We start from the raw sequence: 24913 nt of genomic DNA, 5'->3' as shown, positions 1-24913 counted from the left end.
TTGCGTCACTTGGCGTGTCGCGAACCGCGTTTGCTAAACGTAAAGTATTCTCCGAACTTGAGGGTAAAAGGAAGGAAGGAAGTACAAGAGAGATAGCAGCATGTGGAGCAAGAGAGAGAGAGAGAGGGACAAAGTGGTGGTGGTGGTGGAGGAGATATCACAGAAAAGTGTTTCAGCACGTTTCGCATGCGTAAGCATGCTGTCATTCGCGAACTCTGCCCGGAGACTCCTTGACGTGCTTTGCGCAGTTCAACAGTCGGTTCGATCGCGAGTGCTAAAACATAAACAGCGTAGTGGTTGCTGAGGTAATGTTTACGTTTTGAGGTTCCCTAGAACTAGCAATAGTGTTAGTGGGTACCCGTTGTATTTTAAAAAGTGAAAACATCCCAAGTACTACACCCAATGGAAGTGAAAGTGAAAACGATCAACTCTAGTAGCTATCAATGGGCTGGCGATATGTTCACGTGGGGTGTTTGAAAAAGCATATCCTTAGTTGGATACGTGGTCCTTCGTATCCGATTTAACACATGTCCCGTCGTGTATGGAATGACTGCCCTTGAGTGCAGCCCTTCTTAGTGTTGAACCTGTAGTGTTCAAAAGAACTACCGCACGCACCATTGGGATCAAGTGGAGTTCAAGTCAAGTCAAGGTCATGGTCATGGTCGACAGGAAATGTGTACTGTTGTCTGCATCATATGACTGTTCATTGTGAATCATTGCCGTACTCCATTTATGCTGAAATATTTACCCTTCGCCTTTATCTTATCTACTTCATGGTGAGCCCTAAAACCCGCTCCCTTTATCGATACCGCTCTAAACTCGGGTTTAGATTATTATGCTTCGGTAATGATACCGTTGTTTGATGGAAGTGTAGAATGGGACGATAGCACCCCCATTATGGCCGTGTTGACCATCTCCAATCATCCAATAATCGGGTTCGCCTACTTTGTCGCTGAAGTTGCTGCTCGTCGTTGATTTGAAAAGGCTCGTGTGTTGTCCTTACTTACTGGCTTTGGCTTGATTTGTTTCGGTTTTGATTCAATTTACCGACACGCTACACGATATAATAGAATACATTAATGTTACGATTCATTTGTACCTAGATGTTTACCGTTTTTAGTTTTCGGGCTCTGTCTGTCGCGCACGACTTGATTGAGACACGTAACATTTTCCGTTTGTTCTTGGCACCGATTTACCACCTTACCGCTTTTTCCTTTATCGCAACGCAGAAGGCAAGAAGTATGGCCGGGTTCACGTCCCAAGCTGCATTGCGCTCCAAGTGGGGCGATCTGGTCGAAAGTGGCACCACGAACATTGAATCCGCGACAGACGTTTCGCAGGGACTGAAACATGTGGTCGGATGGCTCAAACAGGTGTTGTTGTTGTTGTTGTTGTTGTTATACACTCTTGAAAGTAACACGTGCATAGTATTTTCCCCCCTTTCGCCCCACCACCCCCAAACCTGCATCAATTTTTTAAGTGTGTTATAATTTGTCCCCGTAATACACCGTACCTTCCTCACATGCGTGTGCCTGACACACTCGATGCAGGGCTTGGTTATGTTGTGTATGTTGTGTATGTATTGTATGTGTGTGTGAGTGTGTGTGTGTTTTATTTTTATTTTCAAAAACATGTTATGCTAACCTAAGTTCAGAAACCCTATGTGTACCACGTGGTCCGTTCAAACTGTCTAGAACTAGTTCTGGTGAACGTTTTTCATCTCAACGTTTGCTAGTTTCAGATGCACAATTATTACCAAAAATTCCTACATGCAAGTTAGGAATCCAATAGTCAGCTGACTTATAGCATTATGGTTTTAAGAATAGAACATGCATTGTAAAAATGGTTTCCTCTTCATTTATAAATTATATTCTGAAGTGCAAAATCAAACGCTCATACTTACAAGCAGAATAAAAATAATAAAAAATTGTATTACATTACTTTATTGCAATGATGCTAGATGCTAGGTTTCGAAAATAGTTTTGGAATGCCTTGAACTTGTTGAATTAGCTTCACTCTGTTTTTCTTTTTCTCAATCTCTCTTTGTGGTGTTAAAAATAATATTTATTTTTGAAATCGATTTGACCTCATTTTCCCCTGTTATAATCGATCAATTAAAAAGTAGTACGATTTGATGTGTGTCAATATGAAGCAAGTAGTTTGAGTACGGTGAGATTAAATTGATCTTTTTTTCCTTTGCGTTTTGGGTTTGCAATTTTTACCACAGGCATCGGTCGAAGTTAGAGAGGCGGGCAAGCGAGCGGTTTCCCAGATCCAGCATAACACACCGAGCCTGCTGCACCTGCACACGACGACACTGATCCGTCAGGTGAATGATCGCGACTGCGTTGGGGGAGTCGGAACCAGCAGCGGCAACAGTATGATCGGGGCAACAGACAAGTTAACCATCATCCACTACAACGATGTGTACAACATCGACGCCAACAGCAAATCGGAGCCGATCGGTGGAGCCGCCCGGTTCTGCACGGCCGTCAAGTCCTTCGCCCAGCTGAACCCATTGGTCCTGTTCAGCGGGGATGCCTTCTCGCCCAGCATGCTCAGCACGTTCACCAAGGGCGAACAGATGGTGCCGGTGTTGAATGCGGTTGGAACGCACTGTGCCGTTTTCGGAAATCACGATTTTGGTACGTCCGGTCCGGTTGCGGCTTGATAAAGAATTTGCCTCATTTTGCGGCTTTTGATTATCTTTCATCCGGGCAGATCATGGACTGGATGTGCTTACCGATTGGGTGGAGAAGACGACTTTCCCGTGGCTGATGTCGAACGTGGTGGACAATGAAACCGGCCGACCGCTGGGAGGCGGCAAAATCACGCACATCTTGCATCACAACGACGTGAAGGTGGGCCTGATCGGGCTGGTGGAGAAGGAATGGCTCGACACGCTGCCGACGATCGACCCAAACGAAGTGACGTACATCGACTTCATCAAGGCGGGAAACCAACTGGCCGATGAGCTACACAATCAAGTATGTTCGGCACTTCAAATCGAAGGGAAATGCGAGATGGTACTGATTTATTTATAACTTTTTTTATTGTTGTCTGACAGGGTTGTGATGTGATTATAGCGTTAACACATATGCGCACTCCGAATGATATTGAGCTAGCAAAACATAGCGGCCACATTGATCTCATCCTCGGTGGACACGATCACGTTTATGAAATACTGAATGTAAGTGACATTTGTGACCCCCTTTGGTTGAAGCTACTTCAAGAATTAAGCTTTTCTTTTCTCGTCCCCCAGATTGAAGATACTCATGTGGTGAAGTCTGGCACGGACTTTCGGCAATTTTCAAAAATTGGCGTTTGCCTGGAGCGGAATGAGAATGGCAAGATTAATATCAATGTCGAGAAGGTCGACGTCAGCTCGACGAAGTACACCGAAGACCCGGCACTGAAGGAGGAACTGCGCAAGTACTCGGAAACGATCGAGTCAAAGATGCACGAGGTGTTGGGAACGTTCGCGGTGGAACTGGACGGTCGCTTCTCGTCGATACGCACGTCGGAGACCAACCTGGGCAACTGGATATGCGACGTGGCGCTGGCGGCCACCGGAGCAGACTGTGTTATGATCAATTCGGGCACGTTCCGATCGGATCAGGTACACCCGGCCGGTCCGTTTATGATGCGCGATCTGGTCAACATCATTCCCATGCAGGACCCGCTGATAGTGCTGGAAGTGACCGGCAAAATTCTCCACTCGGCGCTGGAAAATTCTGTCTCCACCTACCCGAAGCTGGAGGGTAGATTTCCGCAGATTGCCGGCATGTCGTTCGCGTTCGATCCGAGCAAACCGCCCGGCAATCGAGTCGAAGTGAAATTGGTGCGCGTTGGCGATGAGTGGCTAAACCTGGAGCAGAAGTACACGCTCTGCATCAAGAGCTACATCCATGGCGGTTGCGACGGGTACACCATGTTCAAGGGATGTCGCGTGCTCATGGATGACGATGCTGCCCCGGAGCTCGGGTTGGCAATTCAGAACCACTTCAAAGCAATCGATGTGCGCATGGGCAAGGCTCACCACACCAAGCACCGGCAGTCGCTGGTCACTTTGTCACGCCGCCACAGCATGGTGCAGATGCTCGAGAATCTGGAGCTGGATGGTCCGACGCCGATACGGCGAAAGTCTTCCGTGACGCCACCGAAAATGGAGCACATCAGTAACAACCGGGGAAAGGTAAGAAAAGACATGGCTCGCCATTTAGCAGCTCGTTAAACGATCTGTTTGACTTTCACTTCGCAGCTTCTTCGGCGTGCTTCGTTGGATGACTTGGAGCAAAACAGCTGCCAGTTGGCGCCGTCCATACAGCACCGGATTGTCGTAGTGCAGAATGAAGATGTAAGATAGGTGGTTTTATTGCGAATCTCGCGCAACCGTGCTAATTCGTTTTCGCTTTCTTTCTCCATTCCGCTACACGTTTCCGATGTTACAGCACATCCGTGAACTGATTTTTAAGCGTGAAACAATCGAAAAAAATTCCGTTATCAAGGAGACCGATGAGCTTACACCCTAAGATTGCGGTGTTGCCTTCCATGTCCAGAGGCGCGGCCGTATCCAACCTGCACTGATAACAATAGTGAACAAAAGCTTCTCTCGCAAGTATGCTTGTACAGAGGATTTTTTTGTAATTTTTAAATCTCCTGAATGAATGTTAGTGTTCCGTGTCGGCCGCTCGGTTGATGATGTGTATTGTCATGTTAAATGCAACATACAGTGTTGGAATATTGTTTATTTAAGCAAACACACGACGAACGGATAGGGAAGTGGCGGATGTGGCCGTAGCAAAACCGTAGAACATGCTTAAATAACCGCTCATAGTTTGTCGTGATAGTGCTTGATATTGCTAATGTAAACGTACAGAAACAAAACCACAAACATCAACGGAGGGATGAACAATTCATCACGATGAAATGCAAAGGCTTTAAGGAAGACAGAAGAAGATCACTAACAGAAGATAAGATGGACGAAGTGACTGGTAAGCAGTCTCAAGTGCTCATTGTGCATTATTTGCATTTTACTGACAATTTATTGTTAGTAGACTGTATAGATTTAATTATGATGGTTGTTTCGTGTTCAATGCCCCCGACTTCCGATTGTATTGGTTTTGTTTGATTCAAAAACTGTTTCCGTAGGAGGTTCTGGCGACTGATTGATAATGCATAATGCTCTACGGCTAGTATGTATGTACATGAATATTTTAAATAATTTGCAAAGAACACATTATTGTTGACATAGTCTGATATATCCTGTTGATATTTGTTTCGAAGCGTCCGCAGCAGAGCAATTCTACACCTATGTCATGCACCATCCATGACTCCTCATCAAGATTTGATATAGGTAGCCCTTGAAACCAACGTTGGCGTAAAAATAATGAACGATTTGTGAAAGATATATATCTGACATATTTTAAACAGATCGCACATGTTTATTATGAATTGCGTTTATTATTTAGCTTTAACAAACCAATCTTACATCCGAAAGCCATCGTACAGCAGCCGATATTGCAGATATCCAGAGTGCAGAGTATCTTGCAGATGCGATTACATACTTTCTGGTAAAAGGTTATCATCCCAAACATTCGATGCTACAGCATTTGAACTTTTACTTCCGAAATTTCTTTCGATAATAAACGATTAAGTTGAAAATTATGGCAACATTATATTATAACACTTTTTAGTTGTCAACAATTGTTGCTTTTGAGAATGAGAACTATCGATGAGAACTGTCAAAATATACCACATAACGTAACCTTCATGTTCTACACTAGGTTTGGATGGAACCATTGCAAACTCCAGTGTTTCTGTGTAATTATTGATGAATTTGTACATACAATCATGTGAAAGCGTGCTGCATGGTGCATTAAACACCCCAAAACCTAAGTTCGAGTTACAAAATCTAGAAGTGATGTGTCTTATCCGCTAAGAATAGGCCGTATTTTGGTGCTGCTCTCACGTGTGGTAATGGGCACGTAGGTGTTTTTATTACGCTGGTCCATACATATTGCCTCCTGCAGGGGAGGTGTGTGTTGGATTGCGTCCGGCGGACGGCGCCGAATGGCCAGCACTTGTAGGGTTGAAAGTCAAATGGGAAATCAGCAGTAAATCAGGATACTTACGACTTAGTAATTAATGCTTCGGCGAGCAGACGGAATCGGTTTTGGGGTGTGCTGTCATTGCGTTGTCAACTCCGGCTCCACTCCGGGGGAGTTAAAACACGCACCCGAGGAAGAAGCAGAGGAATTGATTGCAAGATTCTATTCCCACTTATCACCGTTCCTGTGAACATCACCGAAGGTACACGGGAGGTGCGGTGGGCGTTGGACCTGTTCTTCATCAGTATTTGTTTAGTTATTTTACTGCACCCCTGCGGTGGGCAGCGTGTCCCGGGGAACCCACATCCGCCTGAAGATGTTAACACACAAAAATAATCAGGGTGGCCGGAAGAAAATGCAGGTAAGCAAAAAGCAGCGCACTCGAAAGGAAACTACTAACATTCGGTTCCGTTGTTTAAGGTTTCGTTCGTTATAAGAGATGCGGAGGAGAAAAGGCATAGAAATGGGGTGAACGCGCTCCAGCTAGACAGTGTAACCGGGCGGCTTTATTCGGCTGGCCGGGATGCCATCATTCGGTTGTGGAACTCGACCCAAACCAACTCCCACGAACCTTACATTCAGAGCATGGAACATCACAACGACTGGGTGAACGACATCGTGCTTTGTTGCGGTGGAAGAAACTGTAAGTCCGCTGGAATGTCCACTGGTGGTTTGGCGTTAATAAATCGTTTCCTTTTTCCAGTGATAAGTGCGAGTTGTGATACGACGGTAAAGGTATGGAATGCCCATAAAGGCTTCTGCATGTCGACGCTTCGAACGCATCGCGACTACGTGCAGGCGCTGGCATACGCCAAAGACCGGGAGCAGGTCGCTAGTGCCGGACTGGACAAGGCAATATTCCTTTGGGACGTGAACACTTTGACGGCGTTAACGGCTTCGAACAACACAGTGACAAGTGAGAGGAAAAAGAAAATGGTTAAGTGGGATGTTAGTGAACGAACTTACCGTTTCTGCTTATCGTTACAGCATCCAGCATATCGGGATCTAAGGACTCTATCTATAGTCTGGCGATGAATCCCTCCGGGACGATCATCGTAAGCGGTTCGACGGAAAACACTCTGCGCATCTGGGACCCGCGGACGTGCAATAAGATTGCAAAGCTGAAGGGACACACGGAAAATGTGAAGGCTTTGGTGGTGTCGGAAGATGGCACGCAGGTCGTGTCGGGAAGCTCGGATGGAAAGATTAAGCTGTGGAGCATCGGACAGCAGCGCTGCATACAGACGATCAGCGTGCACTCGGAGGGCGTGTGGTGTTTATTGATGACGGACGGCTTCTCGCACGTAATCTCGGGCAGCCGGGATCGAAAGATCGTCATGACGGAGCTGCGCAATCCGTCCAACAGTGTGCTGATCTGCGAGGAGCGGGCGCCTGTTCTCAGCATGTGCTACAACATCGATCAAACGGGCGTATGGGCGACGACGTGGAACTCGGACATTCGCTGCTGGAAGCTACACAAAACGGACAAGCTGTGCAACTACAGCTATTCCAACAGCTGCAGCAGCATAAACAATGGAAGCGGCGAAACACCATCGATGGTGAACTCAACGATATCATCGACCGGTCCGGGGTCGGACGGGAATGCATCTACCTCTGCTAGCGCCGCCGGCAAGGGCTACGAGGTGGCATGCATCAAGGGTGGCGCTGCAATCAAAAAGTATCACGTGCTGAACGACAAACGGTTCATGCTGACACGCGACACGGAGGAGAATGTGGCCATCTACGACGTGTTGAAGGTGAAGAAAGTGGAAGACCTGGGAAAGGTGGACTTTGACGAGGAGGTTAAAAAGCGTAGTCAACGAATCTATGTGCCGAACTGGTTCACGGTGGATTTGAAAACAGGGGTATGTGTTACTCTACGCCTACTAGATTGATGTACGATGGGCTAGTGTTGAATTAACATTCTCTTTTGCAAATTTCTACCAGATGCCAATGATAGTGTTAGGGCAGGACGAGGTGGATTGTTTTGCGGCGTGGGTGTCGGCCGAAGCTGGTTTACCGGAGCACGCGGAACCTGGCTCGGATCCGAAGGTGAACTATGGCAGCTTGTTACTGCAGGCGTTGCTGGAACACTGGAAACCACCGCCACCGCACCATCACATGCCGGGCGGCCCGGTGGACATGGAGAACGGTTGTGACGGTGACATTAGGGGAAACGAATACTTCAGCGTGCCGAAGCACACGCCGATCATATTCAGCGAGGTGGGTGGCCGGAACGTGTGCCGGTTGCTGGTGAAGGATGCGGCGGGTGAGACGGAAAGTGCGCTGCTCAGCGATACCGTGCCGTCGTGGGTTACCAACGTGGTGATCGATCGGACACTGCCCAAGTTCATTAAGCTTCCTTTCTATCTGCTGGCGCATCCGTCGATGTTTAAGCAAGATCGCAGCAAAAAAGTAAGAATTTATCTGCTCCATTGGTTCTAGTTCATAACATGACAAACACTGTTACTGTACAACAAGACCAGATTGGTTGCAAATCATGTTTCAACCCCCCCCCAATCCCAAAGCGGCGTTCTTCGTGGCTTGTTTTCTCTCGATCGGTTTTGTAATGTGTTTTTCATGTCCCATATGCGGTGGTGGCTATTTCGGTTAATGTGTTTGCCGTTCGCCTTTATTCACAAAAAAGCTTGATCTCACCAACCAGGAACGTCTGATTGCGAACGAGTTCATCCAGTGTCGGAAGGTGTGCGAGCATGTGCTGGAGAAGGTGCTCGGCACGGAGCTACCGGCGGCCGCCATCGGCAACAGCACCGGCAATTCCAACTCCTCCCAGAACAACAGCCAAAGTGATGCCAACTCCGAGGGCAGCCAAGTGCCGGCGGAGGAACGAATCGAGCTACTTTGCAACGATGTGGTGAGTTTGAAGGGCCCATTTCCTCCCTGGAAACGCCATTTCTAATCAATCAATTTACTTTTTTCGCTCCATCCAAGCCGTGTGACCCGAACATAGATCTCCGAACTGTGCGGCATTTTATCTGGAAGCAATCGTCCGATTTGACCTTTCACTACCGAACGAAACCAAACTACAGCAGCTAAAATAATCCGTCTAACCACAACATTGTCTAACCAAGGCCCGTGCAGAATTTGGTAGTAACCTCAACTCTAACCTTAAACTGATTGTATAAATCATCGGCCAGCACAAGATCTCAGAAGCTGGCGGGATCACACAATAGCAAAAACGAAGGACGGTACACTTTCCATTTTTTTTAGTTAGTTTAGTGCAGTTCCGCGTTTTCCCTGACCTCGCCTCTGACGCTCGTTTTTTTTTCCCAAAAACCGAAAGGGTTTGCAAGCTGAGAGTATTGTTGAGAACCTGCTCCTCTACCGTACGTGGGCCGTGGCGTACTGGGAAATTTAAATGCCACCCATCCTTAAGTAATGCTATTTACTATTCAAATAGGCATAGATAGGTTTTAGTAAAGAAAGCAGAACAGAAAATCAGTCCCTCGACATAAGGTAGCGTGGTATGCAGTGTGACACTTCCCTTCTCGTTCTCTCGTTTGTTAGAGTTTTAGTTTGCTCCATTTTCTTGGCGTTCTCGATTCCGACAAAGGACGCGCCGGGAACGGCGGTGGGGGGCTGGGCTGTATATGCTCGTACCGTTTACGTTTATCGCGCGCGCTCAACTACGAACGGGCGAAACTGGGCCGTAAGGGGATGCTGTGATTTCTATGTTTAAAGTGTTGTTATTACGTGTACGTGCTTCTACAGACAAGCATCCAAAACCCCTTTTACTACACCCAGAGAAAGAGAATGAAAAAAGAAAAAAAAATCACAGTCAAGTGTAATGTAGTAATTCAAGCTCGAAACCGCAACAACAACAACGCTAATAACAAATATAATTGTTAGGCTAGAGTGAAAAGGAAGGAAGGAGCGCGGTGTCCGCGCTTCCGCCAGTCTCGTCGTCTTCTAACCAAATCGTTTCCTTTTTCACTTTCCTCGTTTTACTCCCTCCCTCCCCTCCCTTGATCCTCGAGGCACCTGTAATAAGTCATGTTTAAGCGATAAGATTCAAAGTGATAGGTATTTGTAACGAACAAAAGAAAAGATATAAAAAAGAAAGATGCATAGTATGAGGTAATTATAAGCGTATCCAGGCAATTATATAGAATAACATAAAATAAAACAACCATAGTAAAAGAATCTAGCCAGAGTGCGTAAGAATGGAATTAGTGTAGCGTAGCGTTTCCCAACATTTCACCTTCATATTCATTCTTTTTATTTCCTCTATTTCTCTACATTACAGCTTATTGTTTCGATCGATCGATTTTCCACGGGCGGTGATTACAGGTGATTTGGCAGCAATATGTATACCCCTTTTCCCGTCTTCCCTCAATTACGTTGTGTCGCAAAGGAGGGCCACTCCGCGAAGGATCCAGTGTTCGGGTGGTTTCAGTGTCTGCAGCCACAGTGGTGTGATGTAGTTGAGATCGGTACGGTTCGCCTTCTTATATACGGGGCTCTGGGGAAAGTGAAGTGTGTTAGTGATTATGTGTTGTGAGTGCGAATGTTATCGTCCGCGTGTGGTCTCTTACCTCGTACAGTTTGGCATCCTTGGGCGCGGTAGAGTTGATAGCGTAAACGTGTATGACCGGCATGGGTGAGTAGAGCACCTTGTTGGTGGCCTCCTGTAGCCGTACGTGCCGCCGATCCCAACCGGCCCCGTCCAGGTAGAGCCCGTACACGTAAACACCTTCCGGTGGAGCGACCTTACACTCCTCGGTCAGCATCTGCGTGACGTCGTTGTGAAGCGTGATCATATCGAGCGCCCAACCCTTGTGCTGGCGTGCCACCTCCTGCCGCATGGCGGTAAGGAAGCCCTGCGGGTTAAAGAATCCCGTCATCCAGAACATGTTCGGTCGGCGTCGGAAGCACCAGCCGTTGAGCTGTACATTCCGTTCGATCAACTCCGTAAACCAGAAGCCCATGGAAGCGGATGCCCAGCTGCCCCGCTTCCACACCGTTGGGACGCGAGCATCGTAGATGTTGTCCAGGGCGTCGCGGAGCTGCTCGTTCATGATGATAACGCCGTCGATAGCCAGCAGCAAATCGTTCAGGGTTTGCCGCACGAGCAACAAGATGCGCTGGATGCGGTCAATTTCCTGGCGAAGGAAAATGTTCATCGACTCCTGGAGTCCCATGGCGCGGAGACGCTCCTTCACTGCATACGGATCGTATGGGGCCGGTACCTTGGATAGCATTTCCCGCACCAGCCTTGCGACGGTCACTTCACGCGTTTCACCCCCGCCACCGGTTGATTCTGCACGACAAACGAGAACGAGAAGAGACGAATAAAATAACAACCGTCTGCACGATGGAGACAATGCGTTTGTGCCCGTGCCACCTTACCTTTCGGTTGAATCGACAAGATGGTATCCAGGATCTCCTTGGTCGTGTTGCTTTGGTAGGTGATGTCCGCGTTGGAGTGCAATCCGTAAACCTGCGGTGGATCGATGATCGGCATTCGGTCGATCTCCGCGAGATAGTCTTCGAGCGTGCGGAACCTCATAATGCGATACTCGCGGTAGAACCGGAACGACTCGTCAAACATGGCATCGGAGAACCAGACGCGAGCGAACGTGTTCAGCAGGCGCTTGTCGTAGTCATCCGTTACGCGCCCCCCGTACTGCACTTCGCCCAGCATGTAGCGAAGCGTTTTCCAGCTTACCCGGCCCACCTTCGGGTCGAGCGCTTCCAGGTGATTCTGCACAAACAGGCAGCTCGCCAGCCAGTCGGCCGAGTTGAACTCGTACGGGATGTTCCAGCCGAGCGGGCCAAACTTGCGTCGCTCCTGGACCACCGTATGCAGGAAGGAGATGCCGTAGATGAGCGGCACGTACAGCGGCGAGTCGCTGTATTCGAACATATCGAGCGACATCGAGGCGTAGGTGCGCTTCAGACCCGCCTTCACGCCGGATGGTGGTTCGTTCGTGAACTTGACCGCCATCTGCAGGAAGGAGATCGGGAACTGCGGGTGCGGCTCGGTCGTCATCCAGATGCGGAAATCGTTGTGGTACCCACCCGGACCGAGCTCGAGCAGTAGCAGCATCAGTTCGTTCATGTACTCCAGCCCAAGGTGACAGTTCTGCAGTAGCACCCAGGAACCGGCTTCCAGCGAGTTGGCCACCAGCTTGCGTGCGTGCACCTCCTGACCCTGACCCATCGAGATTGCATGACACTGGATGCCGTTCTTTTTGGCGAAGCTCTCGATGGCGGGCGTTGGATCGGAACCCATCGAAAGGAAGCACACGAGCGGGGTAAGTGGACGACTTTCCTCGAGCAGGTTGTCGTAGCTGACCACAACCGGATCGGCGAAGCGTTCCCCAAGGGACGCACTCAGATAACGCCGGCTCTGGGACAGTGTGCGATCAGGACACCAGGAGCGGATGAGCAGCAACCTACGGAAGGCGTCCAGTGACTGAAATCCACTCCCACCCGGGAGCGGTTCCTCTTCGGGGGCTTCCTTCGAAAACCAGTTCTTCCAGGGTTTCTCGTTGGACCGGATGTGCTCGAGGATCGTTGCGTACTGCTCGAGTCGGGACAGCTGCACCAGATTGAGCCACGTTACGTCCGAGATCCAACGGAACGGTTTCTCCGGACAGGTGTTGATGTCCAGCGCCGCCCCGCCCTTAATGAGCGTCTGAAACTCGGCGTGCGTAATCGTCCGACGCTGGAGATCAATATTCAGCGCCATGAGCAGCACGAACAGGTATTTATGGACCTCGTACAACCCCCGGGAAACGTAGCGAAAGATGTCGTACGTGAGATACTCGATGATGTTATTGATGCGTCGCGTTGGGATCGGATGACGATCGGAGCGTGTCATCGAGATATCGAACCGCTCCAGGAACTGCACCAGCGACGTCTGGTACATGTTGTTCACCATGGTCATGCTGCAGATGAGAAAGTAGAGCACGCTACCACGCGCCGCCACCGGCCGATACTCTTCCCGTGCCAGATCGATCTTGATTTCCGTATCGCGTGCGATCTTCAGCTTCTCGCGCACCTCGATCGAGGTTGTTTTGCTGGTGCGTAGGACCCCAATCACAGTTACGTCATCAACCAGGCTACCCTGGGTGGTGGACAGCTTGTGCAGCAGGTTCGCCTCGAGCTCTTGCATTTTGCGCCGATTCGCCGTCACGTCCTTAATGAGGTTGGTGCGTTCCGACTCGAGCTCGCGCTTTTCCATCATTATGACGCGTCCCAGCAGCTGATCCTCGAGTCCGCGCATTGTGACGGTAAAGTCGATGATGGACGTACGCGCCGACACTTCCGGTGTGTACAGCGGATTCGGGAGCTTCGTCGTCATGTACATGCGGAATGAATCGTGCACGTCCACCTCCTTGTCGCCGATCTTCACCTTGTACGTGTTGCCCATTTTGATGAAGTTTTTCTCCAGCACGTTGTCCAGCACAGGATCGAGCTCTTCGCCAATGTCCTCGATTAGCATCGGGTAGCCGAGCGTCACGCAGTCCTCGATGTGGTTGCGCAAGTATTTGTGATTGAGGGAGGTGACAACTAGACCCGAACCGGCTTCCTTACTGCGGATCCACTGTTTACCTTGCGACTGCGGGTCGATCAGGAGTGGGTAGCGTGCCGCCTTCGTCACGATTATGCCATTCTGCACCGATAGCTCGTCGTTGGGGAGACCCTGCAGGTTCCATTCACCGACGGTGGCCGCATCGGTTAGGTTTTCGGCGATACTGATGTTCCGCGACACTGGAATACGGCGTTGGTTCAGCTCAGCCGCCCAGCTCGTCTGCAGCAGGGTGCGATACTCTGCGTTGAAGGGGCCCGCGTAGGAAAGGAAACCGGTCAGTATCAGTACATCGCCCACCAGTCGCTCGGTTTCGTCCTTGAACTGCTCCAACTGCTCCGTCCAACGAACTCGCTCATCCGCCAGCCCGTCTATAAGCGCCGACGCGGCGTCCATTTTGTCCTGGCACCGTTTGGCGTCATCCAATACGGCCTGCTTCTTCGCCATCGCCTCGTCGAAGGCACGCTGCACCAGTGCCAGCTCCCGTTCCTTGGCCTGCAGCAGCGCCTCGACCGTAGCCTTCTCGGCCATCGCTAAATCGAGCTTCTTCTGCTGTCGCGCAAGGTTAGCCTTCAGCGGGAGCACATCTTTGTTGACGTCATAAAAGTCGGCCATTGCAATCGTCCACCGGAGCAGGCCGGCAACGTTACCGCAGGCCGCCTTGGCCGCTTCGTACGTGTACAGGTGGTAGTTAAAGTACGGCATCATGAGGTCGACCGTCTCGGCGTTGATCAGATCGGCCTGATAGCGTACGATTCGTCCGAGGAAGCCCGTGTCGGCCATCACCTTCAGTGACTGCTCCCATGAGGCCAGCAGAAACTGGCGCTCGTCGTCGGGGCGCACGGGGAGTACCCGCCGACCGAACAGGATCAACACCACGTCCATGATGAGCGTGATCAGGTACGGTGGTTTGCCCAGTTTCCGTACCGTCGCGATGTCGGCCGCCGTCACCGTTTTGAGAGCCGCCTCAGCCTGCTCAAGGGCGGGTCGGGCCGCCTCGAGTTTCTGCTCGGCAATGCTCGTTTCCGTCTGAATCTGGTCCACCAGGACGTCGGCTCGGTCCTTCACGGCGAGTACGTCCGCCTTCACCAATTCGGCCGCACGCTGCGATTCGGTGACGGACGTCAGCACCAACTCAGCCGCACGGTTCGCCACGACAATCTCTTTCTCCTTTTCCGCTAGCTCTAAGCGCAGCACATCCACCGACTCGGCCGCTTCGATCAACTTCACCAACCCCGTTTGCATTCTGCCCGCCAGGACGGCGATGTGTTCATGCTTTTGCCGATAGATCAGTTTGTATCCCTCGAGGAACGACAGGAAAGATTTGGGCGTGACGTGTGTCTGACGTCGGAAGCGCTCAAAGTACTCAGCACACACCTCGGCCACGCGGTTCTGAACAAAGGCCATGATCTCAATCAGGCGCAGCTTCACGTCCGCACTGCACACGACGTGGTAGTTCGATAGGAAGTGCGTCGACACAGCGACCAGCGCATCTTCAGGCCACCGCTGGAACCAGTCGACCGTGCAGCCCGAGATGAGTCCGGGGAACTTGAGCGAGCGGGCACGGAATTTCTCACCGACCGGCGAAAAGCAGAGCACGATGTGCAGGTTCGCTCGGGCTCGTGAGATGAAGAAGTCGTACAGGTTGTCCTGCGTAGGGATGCGCCGCGGGTCTACCTTCTTCATCACCGGGATCAGTTCGTTCGTGATCTGGTCGAGCTCGTCCTTCGGGAACAGATTGGCGATCTCACCCGAGCTGAGCACGTTGTTGATGTACTCCAGGAAACCCTCGTCCTTGATGTCGTTGTCGGTGAAGATGAACGTGATGCCTTGCCCTTCAACGCCGGCCACATGGTACAGGTACTTGAGATCATCCATCAGATTGTTCACACCATACGCCCTGGTCATCGTGATCTGGTAGGATTTGTAGCCGGCAATGAAGGTCGCAAGCCGTGTGAGACTTTGCTTGCCGGAACCTCCGACACCGACAAGCAGTGCGTTTCCCCTCGGTGTCCCGATGATTCGTGCCACTATCATCAGATGTACCAGGGCGTCTCGGAAGAACACCAAGTCCATGGCCGCGCCACGCACTTGTTCGTTGTACTGCTCCAAAAACATCTGCACTCGAGCGGTCGTCTCGGCAAAGCCAGGGATTTCCTCGTACAGCTTCGGTGGTTCGAGGCTGTAATCGTCACCTTCCTCACCGGTCGGCTCCGGCGCGTCTCGTAGAAAGTCGACGAAGAACTGCTCTTCTTCCTGATAGTGCGTCACGAAATCACCTTCCAACTCCTGCTCGGCCATCGAACGCAACTGCTTGACGAACCAGGTACGATCTTCTAGATTTGTAAACCGATCGGCGATGACTCGTGTGCATTCATGTTTCCAGAGCTGGAAAAGAGACGCAAAAGCAGTTAGTCCTATTCTCTGTGTGACAGTTATCTGTTCGGCACACGTACATTGATTGCCGTCCTGATTGTTTGACACTGTTCGGATTTGATCTTCAACATGCCTTCCCATATCCGCGACAGATCGCGAAGATTGAACACGTAGTGGAACTTGGCCGGTGTGGGTAGCATTTTAGTCTTAACCGCTTGCCACAGTTTGCGCGTCAACGGTACCAGACGTGGCACAAAGCGCACAATCTCCTCGCTGAACCGCTCCGCGCAGAAGTATCCTTCCCCGAGCACGCCGAATATTTTGTCCATCGAACGGTTGCTCGGAATGGCACAGTTAAAAGTACAGAACTGTCGCTTCAGACGTGGTGGGATGTCGTTGCGACCACCGCCGGGATGGATCATTGCGGCCAGCATCTGCACGTCGAGGATGGTGAGAAAGTCACCCGGTTTGTCGAGCGAGTAGAAACCCCGGTTCTCCATCAGCTGGCGGACGATTTCGTTCGTCACCTGGTCGCCCCACTCGTTCACCACCGGCATGTTGACGTCGTCGATGAAGATGGACATCCGGCGCTGCTGCGGTGGGCCGTACGTCGTGCCGACGCGCTTCTCCACGTACGACTCGATGATTCGCTGGAACATGTTGGGTGTGGTGGCCGACGAAAAGTTGAAGCTCTTCGCCAGGTGATACTCGGGATCGTACTGCAGCAGATAGCCCTTGATCATGACGGTTTTGCCGGTACCTTGCTCGCCGATCAGCAGAACTGCCTTACTCTGTCGGGCAACCAGATCGATGAGGAACGACGTGCGCACATTGTCGACGTTCGGTACGAGGATACTGGCAAACTCCGGAACGTTATCCCTCGGGTAGATGTACTCCTCGATGCGCTCGTTCCAATGTTGCCAGTTGCCTTCCGCCGATACGACGTACTCGAAGATAGTCTCACCAGGTTGAAGCTTAGGCCACTCTGTGGAAAGGGAAGGAAACAGTTGTAATTCTTGCCACACATGCCACAAACTTCTCTACTACTACTAACTCATCCGCGAAGGGTGTTTGGCGATGAATTCTCCCATCTTTTCGCGATCATCCAATTCTAGAGCTGCTCCCAATGACCACATCAGCGAGAACAGGAATAGTCGCTCGACGTGTACATCGCTAAAATCTGCCAACACCTGCGAACTATCGTGCTCTCCACTGGGGGATAGTAGACCCTCCAGGAGGTCACAACACTGTCGAATGTAGATCGCTTCTAGGAGCTTTATCTTGGCGTTCAGCTTCGTTTGCACAAATTCGTGCAGATCGTTGTAGATCTTATCGAACAAGCGTCGAAGCAGAGGCGCCACTTCAGGAGCTGCCTTGCGCTTTAACCAACCATTTAGGATCGGTTCCCAGCGCATGACGGACGCACTCATAAACACCATGCCCATTCGGCTGACGGTTGCCGGGGACGCGTTGTCCACGTTGTCCGGTTCGAACACCAGCTTTGCGTTCGGTGCCATCGTGATACGATCACCGTTCGCCAGCGTTAGCGTCTTGTTGTCGTCCAGCACGGAATTGAGATTCTCGATCCAGACCGCATCGACGGGACCGTCCAACACGAGCCACACAAAGTCCGTCTTTTTCACCTTCAGCGTGCGGCGCCACAGCGTGGAGAAGATACCGTCGGTCCAGTCGTTGGTGGCCACATCGAGTCGACCGAACATCTGCGGGGCTGTGATGGCCTTCGGGTTCATGCGAATCTCCTTGTGCGGCATGCCGAGTTCGGTGAAGCTTCGGAGCAGTGTCAAAATGCACTGCGTCTTGCCGGCCCCGGTCGGACCAAGTGTCATCAGACCGTGACGAACCAGCGAGGTTTCGTACAGCTGGATTACCTTCAGGTTCCACTCGGGATGGTTCATCAGACCGAGCGCGTCGGTGCTGATTGCGATGGCACGCTGCAGATCGCGGTAGCTTGAAGTGCTCAGTTTGATACCGGGGAACAGGTCCTCAATCAACGATATGAACAACGGTTCATCTTCGTCGACCAACTTCGACACGTTCATGTCTCGCAGTACACGCATGACGATCGTTTCCTCGGTGTCGGTTGGGTTTGCCCGTTTCTGTGCCCCGAGTGTGCGCAACACCGAGAGGATATTCCGCAGACCGAAATCATAGTGTACCTGCTTCGAGAGCTGCTCCTCGCACAGCTTGTACAGGGTGAAGAACTTGCGTGCCAGAACCACGTTGTCCTTGAAGCCACAACTAGCCAGCTTGACGCGCATAATGATCTGACGGTCCGGCACCATCATCGCCACGGAGCGGAACATAATTTTCAGATTCTCCGGCAACTCTTGCCGACCGGCGTATCCCGGATTCATGGTGATGAACAAACCGAACTCAGGGTTTAACGAAACGGTGTCGCCATCGCTGAACAAAAAGCTCGTCTTCTTTTCCTTTCTCGCTGAGAGAACAATGCTGCAACGGAAGTTGGATAAGTTACGCCGCAAAGGTCCGGTTTCTACATAACGGATACTTACTGGATCTGTTGTGCCGCAACCGACAGCACCGGCAGTTCGATGCGGTTAAACTCGTCGAAGCATCCCCAGGAACCGGACTGCGCCAGTCCCTTGTAGATTCGACCCAGTCCTCGGAAATCCATCTGATCGGAACAGTTAAAGACGACGACGAGCTTTCCCAGCGCTCGACCCATGTCTTTGGTGGTTTCGGTTTTGCCTGTTCCGGCCGGACCAGCCGGTGCACCGCCCATCGACATTCCGATCGCTTGCGCTAGCGTGATGTAACACCTGTCCGTCAGCGGCGTGATGGCCAGCCGCTCCGTTACGCCCAGGTACTCGTTCTGATATATGAAATCCACATCCGTTATCTTCACGATCACGTCGTCCGTTTCGTCGACGAAATAGAAACGCGCCTGCTTTTGCCACTCAAAGTCGAGTGCGGTGCGGATGCGAAACCGCACGAGATCGTCGAAGATGTCCCGCTGGTGCACGTGAATCGTGACCATCGTCTCGAACCGGATACGCTCCAGCCGCGTCAAGTCCTTCACCGTCAGCTCGATCAGGCTGTTCAGTAGGTTCAGGAACCGATTGTTCGTAAGGCGCATGATGGTTTTATCGGTACGGCACCGGTGCAGCGCTATTTCCGCCTCGCTGGTCCATAGCAACTGCACCCCTAGAAGCCCAGCTTGGCCGCAGAAGTCCTGAAAACCGACTATAAAGTTGAACTCGGGGCTGCGCAGACATTGTGCCATTTGGGCGAGAATGGACCGGATTGTGTCCTGCATTTCCGTCAGCAAGCTACCCAACCAAGCCTCCACTCCGCCCGTGCAGTGCACCGGAGAGGCAAGTGGCACGCGTTCTCCATTGTCCGAGCTGAGGGCGACGATTTTACCCTTCTCAGATCTCTCGTCAAACTCTACCCTTGCTACGGCGTCAAAGATGCTTAGCAGGTGCGCTTGGATGGACGTAGGGTCGGAGCTTTGGCCAAGAATTTCTAGCAGCACCGGATCGGAGATGAAGAAAAAGCGAGGAAACAGTAGCCGCTTCGATTCCAGGTAACCCGTGAGTGATTTCTGGCACGTTTCGAGCTGTTCCAGCAGCGAGGTGAGCGTGTAGGACATGAAATCCTCACCCGTACAACATTGGACAACGTTGGGATTGTCGCGCGCCCGGAACATGATCCGAACCCAGCTTTTGTCGATGCCTGCGAAACGCTTGGCGTCCTGGGGCAGCTGCTTCGAAATGTCTCCGCCCACGAACACTGCTTCCAGGTAGATCCACAGGTTCTGCACCAGTAGCCACTTCTCGAGAATCTCGCCAGTGTTGACGAGTTTGTGCAGCCAGAGCATGATGTCCTTCTTGAAATGCGCATTGAATCGGTTCGATGCGAGCGAGTTCACGATCATTATGCTGTCTTCGAGGGCCGCAATGATTTCGACCGTGTCGGCGGGTTTGATGAGGAGCTCTCCGCGCGTCTTGAAGGATGCAAACTGAAGATTCACCGCGGACCACTCGGCTACAACCGAGCGCAACTTTGTGTCGATGTCGTTCTCCTTCACGGCTCCGATGCAGGTATCTTCGATATCATCCGAAAACTCCAACAGCGGTGCTTCCATGAGATTGCCTAGCGTGAACGCAGGTGAGTCGATGTCGAACTTGCAACTCATCGTTTGCTCCAGTTTGTCCCAGTGGCGGTCCTTCATTGCCTCGTTACACATGAGCTCCAGAAGCGGACAGCTGTTGTTGAAATCGTCAATCTTCTGCTTCAACTCGATGTACGCTGGCCAGTCCTTCATAGCCTTTGGCAGCTTCCGGCACCGGTTCTGGAAGTCGATCAGTTCCGCATTAATGTGCTCAATGTTAACCTCCTTCCAGGGAGTTTCGTAGTACTGTTCAATGCTTTTCATAACTTGGATATAAAGTGAGTAGAGCTTGCTAAGCAGATTCAGTTCTTTCTTGCGCCGTTGCAGGACTGGGTATTCGTTCACCTTCAGCCCAAGGAACGTTTCACCGCTGGCGTACATCTCAAACTTATGCCAAAGCTCATCAAAACGAGTCTGAAACATGAGCAACCGATCACTCGCCTCTTTTGCCGGGATTCCCTCCTCCTGCGGACCGCTTGTCTCGAACTCAAGGTCGAATGTATCGATATCCTGGTTGAATAGGGCTACACCTTCAGCCAACTCCCGCTGTAGCGGTACCTGCAACGCTATTATGTCGTTCTCCACTTTTTCAACCATTTTCACCATCGTCTTGAACGTGTCACGAATGCCGTACACGTTTTCCACCTGCTCGTGAGTTAATGCGAGCGTTTCGAAACCCGCCAAGGTACGATAGGTCTGTTCGATGAACGTCAGATCGGTATCAAGAGGGGTGAAATTATCTTGCACCGTTTTAAGACACTCCATTGCCATCCGAATGTCATCTAGATCGGCCATTTTTCGATTCAGTGTCTCTTCCTGGCTGGTGATAAAGTTGACTATCTCGGCTATGCGGGTGTTGTAGAAGGCTAGCAAACGACGCAGCACCGTCTCGATGACCTCGTCCAGCCGGATGAGTATGGGCCCAATGTGACTCGTGTATTTCACCTCACCAAGATCATCTTTGATCTTTTCGAACCGTTCTGGTTTAGCCTCTAGTTCCAGCGCAAATACATCCTGCCGCCACAGGTACTCGTATTGCTGATAGATGCTCTTCAGTTCGTAGCTCACGTCGGGCTTTAGCAGAAGCAGGCCTCCATCGAACTCATGCACCATGCGTGTCACTTCCTTGTGCCCTGAAATGAGCTTGAACCAATCTCGTTCCGCTCGTTGCTCGGCCAATATCGGTCGGCGTATCTTGCGTTCGATCGATTTTGCCTGCCAGCCCCAAGCTGAGATCGCATAGAACGTCTCCAGGACGTTCAAAATTACCCGTTCGAACGAAAACTGAATCTCCTCGAGAGATGGCAATATCTCGCAGCAGTCAGACTGCAGTTGCATTGTGGTAACGATCAGCGGCTGAATATCGGCCAAAACTGCCGCTTTGTTCATCTGAAGGCGGATCAGTTCGAGACGGGAGCGAAGTTTTTCCAACGAACTCTTCACCATTCGGACGAACACGTTAGCGAGCCGGTTGTTGAAGTACGCAAATAGTTCCATACAATCGATGTGCAGTGTCGGTACATCGTAGTTCAAGGTGCCATAGTTCCGGAACAGTGCTTCCATGTGTGCTTCTGGCGTTGGATTTGTAGGCGTTTTAAAAAGTCGATCAAACCTTACCCAATCGAACTTATCGGTCGGTAGCTGCTCCTCTCGCCGTCGGTTTTCGTTGTTGATCTTATCGAGCGGCAGCTGGAAGATTCTATTTCCGTGATCGTCATACTCGGACACCTCGATGTTTGATGCAAACTTGTTGATCAGCTCTACGACGGCTCCTTCCATTGCTTTTGATTTGTTTGCTAAATGCATCTGCATTGACTGCCGGTACCGGATGTTTGCGTCGTAGAACTCAGTCGGTCCGACAGGATCGTCGGGTAAAGTGAGCAGATCGGTGGATTCGAAAGAGACCAGAACATCTTCTATCCGAGCCTGCCATATATCGTACGCTTCTTTGAAAAACTGTTCCGTTTTTACCAGCGTTCCCTCGACATCATTCAGATAGTGGTCGATATTTAACGATTGCCATGTTATCACGGACAAACCAGGAAAAAATACTTCATCCAGCTTTCGCAGCATTGTTCGCATAAGTGGAAGAAAAGTAGGTGGAATGGCGAATCGAAGCGTCTCACTGTGCCTTAACAGATGTTTAACTCTTTCGTACCGTTGGTATAGTTTGGGTTTTCCCTGCACTAGGACGACGGTGAAATCAGGAGCTGCCAATCCAAGCTTTAGCACCACTTCCGTCTCCTTGATCAGCTGGCGAATCCAAGGGTGGAAGTTTACCTCGAGCCTGTTGTCGTCGGTGCATTTCCTATACACCGGACTGGAAAGTTTATTGCGAGCGTGTTCAGCGAATGTTTCCCACGATTTGTGGTGCAGCAACTGATAGTGCAGCAGCACCTCGCTCAGATAATTGTAGTACTTTATGCAGAGTTGCGCTTTCCGATGGTTTACAACGCACGCCCGATGCTTGAAGGCACCGAGTGGCACGTCGATCTGGCGAAACAGCGATCGGGCCCACATAATACGTCCCACGGTCTCTGGGACCCCGAACGGAATAGGAGGAGCAGCTCGGTTTTCACTGTAAATATCCTTCAACCGAAAGATTTCCTGCTCGAGCATGAGCGCTACATCGACGTAGCAACGGTCAATGGAAAGGCATTCTAGTTGCAATTTTTCGAACCGCCGCAGAAGAAGTAGACAGTTTTCAACAGTGTGTTCTTTACGGAGCTGAGTTTTAAGGAAAGTTTGCAGACCAGTTTCGGCAGTTTCCACTTCCCTTAGGTAGCCCTCGTAGTCGCTATCGAACTGGTGTTCAGTGTAGACTAGAGGATCATATGGCTTAGAGGTCAGAACCATGTACGCCGACTGGATTCGTTCCGAGAAAACTTCTGTGCCCGAAATGGCCACCTGACGAATGACTTCATACTTCAGGTACAGCTCCATGACTTCCATGATTTTCGACATACGAAGTTGGAAATGGTTCAGCTTACCGAATACAAACACCTCCGAACATTCCCAAGGCGTTTCCTCTGGACTATCGATCATTTTCTGCACAGTCTGCTTGTAATGGTTGCGAAAAGCGCTGTCAAGATGGTTGCAGATTGTTATTTTGTTTATCAGTAACTGTTTCGTTTGATCGTAAATCCTAATTGTACCACGGTCGGTTATGTAAGACCGGCAGTTGATGATGATCTGGTTGGCGATTTTCGTCAGTAGGCCTGTTATTCGATCCGAGGTGTTGTAGTAGGTGGAAGATTTATACACCTGGCGAATCACCTCCAGTAAACTCCCCATGCTGCGCGTCGCTTCCGGTGGTTCGCATCGATACAGGGGATCCCAGAATCGCTCAATCGAGCTGATGTAGCGCACATTGTCTCTGGATTCGATCAGCTTCGTCGACAGTGCCGTCTCAAGTCCTGACCACACCTTAACCAGCCTGCTGCGAGAAATTTTAAGACATTGTAGAAACTGCCGAAATACTTTCGTCTCCGTGAATTCACTGATTGAGGTGTAGCGCGTTAGAACGGTGCGCCAGTATTCCAGCTCTACTAAAGGGCCAACGTTATGCGATGCCTGCTCGATCTGATCGCCTTGAGTCAGAGCAAACTGCATCCGGTCCAGCCAGCGATGAAAAGTATGTTCGATGTGAGTCACTTTTTCCCGATCACGGGCCGTTTCTTGCACCTGGACCGAGGTCAGCAGGAAGCCCTTATAGAGATCTTGGTCGAAGTCGAACACAATCCTTTGGGTTATATCCTTCGCCGTACTTTTAAGGAAGTTGATGAACCTATTCACACCGTATTTGAAGTTGCTCTGTTGCGTATCACTGCAATGTCCGTAGTCGCGAATATTTTCAATTGCCGGCTTCATAACACGGTCGAGAATAGACACCAGCATGTAAAGGATGGTACAACCAACCGGGACGCTGATGTAGGTGAACAGTATTTCCTGCAAGAACATTGTAATATCATCAGCATATACCTTTTCATGAACGAAAGCGAAAATATGTACTTACATCAGAGAGTCCTTTGATTTCGACAGGCTTTGAATTGGTATGGCGACGTATTCCGACGGCGATCTCCGTCACTTTGCCAGCCGATCCATCCGTAATCCGGGCTTGTTTGAAAGGTTTTTGCTTCGGATTGTACCGTCCCGATTCAACATCCGGTGCCGCACACATTCCGTAGAACAGCAGCAGTGCCTTAGCACCATCCGCTTCGAAAAGGCTATCCAACAATTCAATGTCCGCCAACCGGTCGGCCACGCAATCAACAACGCGAGCAGCATCTTCGCCCAACAGGTAAGCAGCAACTTCTAGGACGTGATGGTGCTTCGTAGCCAGCATATTCACACGTTCCGATCGAGCCTCGCGACACTTTTCGAGCCGCTGCTGCATTTCCTGTTCCTCCGTGATTTTAGGCGGACTTCCGCGCCGGCGCTTTACTAACTGCACCACATTACCGATCCGGGTACTTACACCCATCACATCCAGTATCTTCCGCAGGTGACGCTCCGGATCAGGGTCCGCCATCTCGTGTGCTGTTGGGTATCTGCTTCGCGTCAGATCTTGAAGGATGATACGATTGGAATGGATTGAGAATTACGAAATCAATGTTTACTATGATTATCTTGGGTATTTTGCAAGTGCATTTACATCGGTATTAATCCGTCCTTTGTTATTCGTTGTATGGGTGAGAAATCAAATGTGTTTTT

General features: G+C 50.7%; 3 protein-coding genes across 4 annotated transcripts; 2 read left to right on the top strand and 1 right to left on the bottom strand.

The window, feature by feature from the left end:
* The first annotated feature begins 1241 nt into the window (after positions 1-1241).
* LOC131286901 (trifunctional nucleotide phosphoesterase protein YfkN) lies at positions 1242-5389 on the top strand. The gene is made up of 7 exons (XM_058315948.1): positions 1242-1373; positions 2228-2645; positions 2722-2987; positions 3068-3190; positions 3263-4195; positions 4262-4357; positions 4452-5389. Exons 1-7 carry the CDS (start codon positions 1242-1244, stop codon positions 4530-4532), a joined length of 2049 nt encoding a protein of 682 aa, XP_058171931.1. The 3' UTR covers positions 4533-5389.
* Positions 5390-5798: 409 nt separating this feature from the next.
* LOC131292495 (WD repeat-containing protein 48 homolog) lies at positions 5799-10255 on the top strand. 2 transcript variants are annotated; one of them, XM_058320831.1, is made up of 9 exons: positions 5799-6471; positions 6531-6753; positions 6814-7026; positions 7098-7602; positions 7633-7669; positions 7745-7975; positions 8058-8525; positions 8776-8985; positions 9063-10255. In XM_058320831.1, the coding sequence occupies exons 1-9, from the start codon at positions 6427-6429 to the stop codon at positions 9165-9167; spliced, it is 2037 nt and encodes a 678-aa protein (XP_058176814.1). In that variant the 5' UTR covers positions 5799-6426; the 3' UTR covers positions 9168-10255. The 2 variants fall into 2 exon arrangements, with proteins under 2 accessions (XP_058176814.1, XP_058176813.1); XM_058320830.1 differs by having other exon boundaries at positions 7098-7975.
* A 212-nt stretch (positions 10256-10467) lies between these two features.
* Positions 10468-24731, bottom strand: LOC131294800 (dynein axonemal heavy chain 8). The gene is made up of 7 exons (XM_058322844.1): positions 24216-24731; positions 18579-24148; positions 17099-18516; positions 16125-17029; positions 11481-16056; positions 10667-11391; positions 10468-10593 (listed from the first exon to the last, which is right to left on the bottom strand). The coding sequence occupies exons 1-7, from the start codon at positions 24729-24731 to the stop codon at positions 10468-10470; spliced, it is 13836 nt and encodes a 4611-aa protein (XP_058178827.1).
* Between the last annotated feature and the right edge of the window lie 182 nt (positions 24732-24913).

The sequence above is a fragment of the Anopheles ziemanni genome, chromosome 2, assembly GCF_943734765.1.
Source record: "Anopheles ziemanni chromosome 2, idAnoZiCoDA_A2_x.2, whole genome shotgun sequence".
NCBI classification, from domain to species: domain Eukaryota; kingdom Metazoa; phylum Arthropoda; class Insecta; order Diptera; family Culicidae; genus Anopheles; species Anopheles ziemanni.
The sequence above is the reverse complement of the archived record's forward strand: the minus strand, read 5'-3'. Positions and strand labels throughout refer to the sequence as shown.

Coding starts and splice junctions, on each gene's coding strand:
- LOC131286901 (XM_058315948.1), top strand. CDS start 1,242: ATGGCCGGGTTCACGTCCCAAGCTGCATTGCGCTCCAAGTGGGGCGAT. Junction 2,988..3,067: donor CCGATGAGCTACACAATCAA/GTATGTTCGGCA, acceptor GTTGTCTGACAG/GGTTGTGATGTGATTATAGC. Junction 3,191..3,262: donor ACGTTTATGAAATACTGAAT/GTAAGTGACATT, acceptor CTCGTCCCCCAG/ATTGAAGATACTCATGTGGT.
- LOC131292495 (XM_058320830.1), top strand. CDS start 6,427: ATGTTAACACACAAAAATAATCAGGGTGGCCGGAAGAAAATGCAG. Junction 7,027..7,097: donor TTCGAACAACACAGTGACAA/GTGAGAGGAAAA, acceptor TTATCGTTACAG/CATCCAGCATATCGGGATCT. Junction 8,986..9,062: donor AGCTACTTTGCAACGATGTG/GTGAGTTTGAAG, acceptor GCTCCATCCAAG/CCGTGTGACCCGAACATAGA.
- LOC131294800 (XM_058322844.1), bottom strand. CDS start 24,731: ATGGCGGACCCTGATCCGGAGCGTCACCTGCGGAAGATACTGGATGTG. Junction 18,517..18,578: donor GTTGCGGCACAACAGATCCA/GTAAGTATCCGT, acceptor CTTCCGTTGCAG/CATTGTTCTCTCAGCGAGAA. Junction 11,392..11,480: donor CTTGTCGATTCAACCGAAAG/GTAAGGTGGCAC, acceptor TTTGTCGTGCAG/AATCAACCGGTGGCGGGGGT.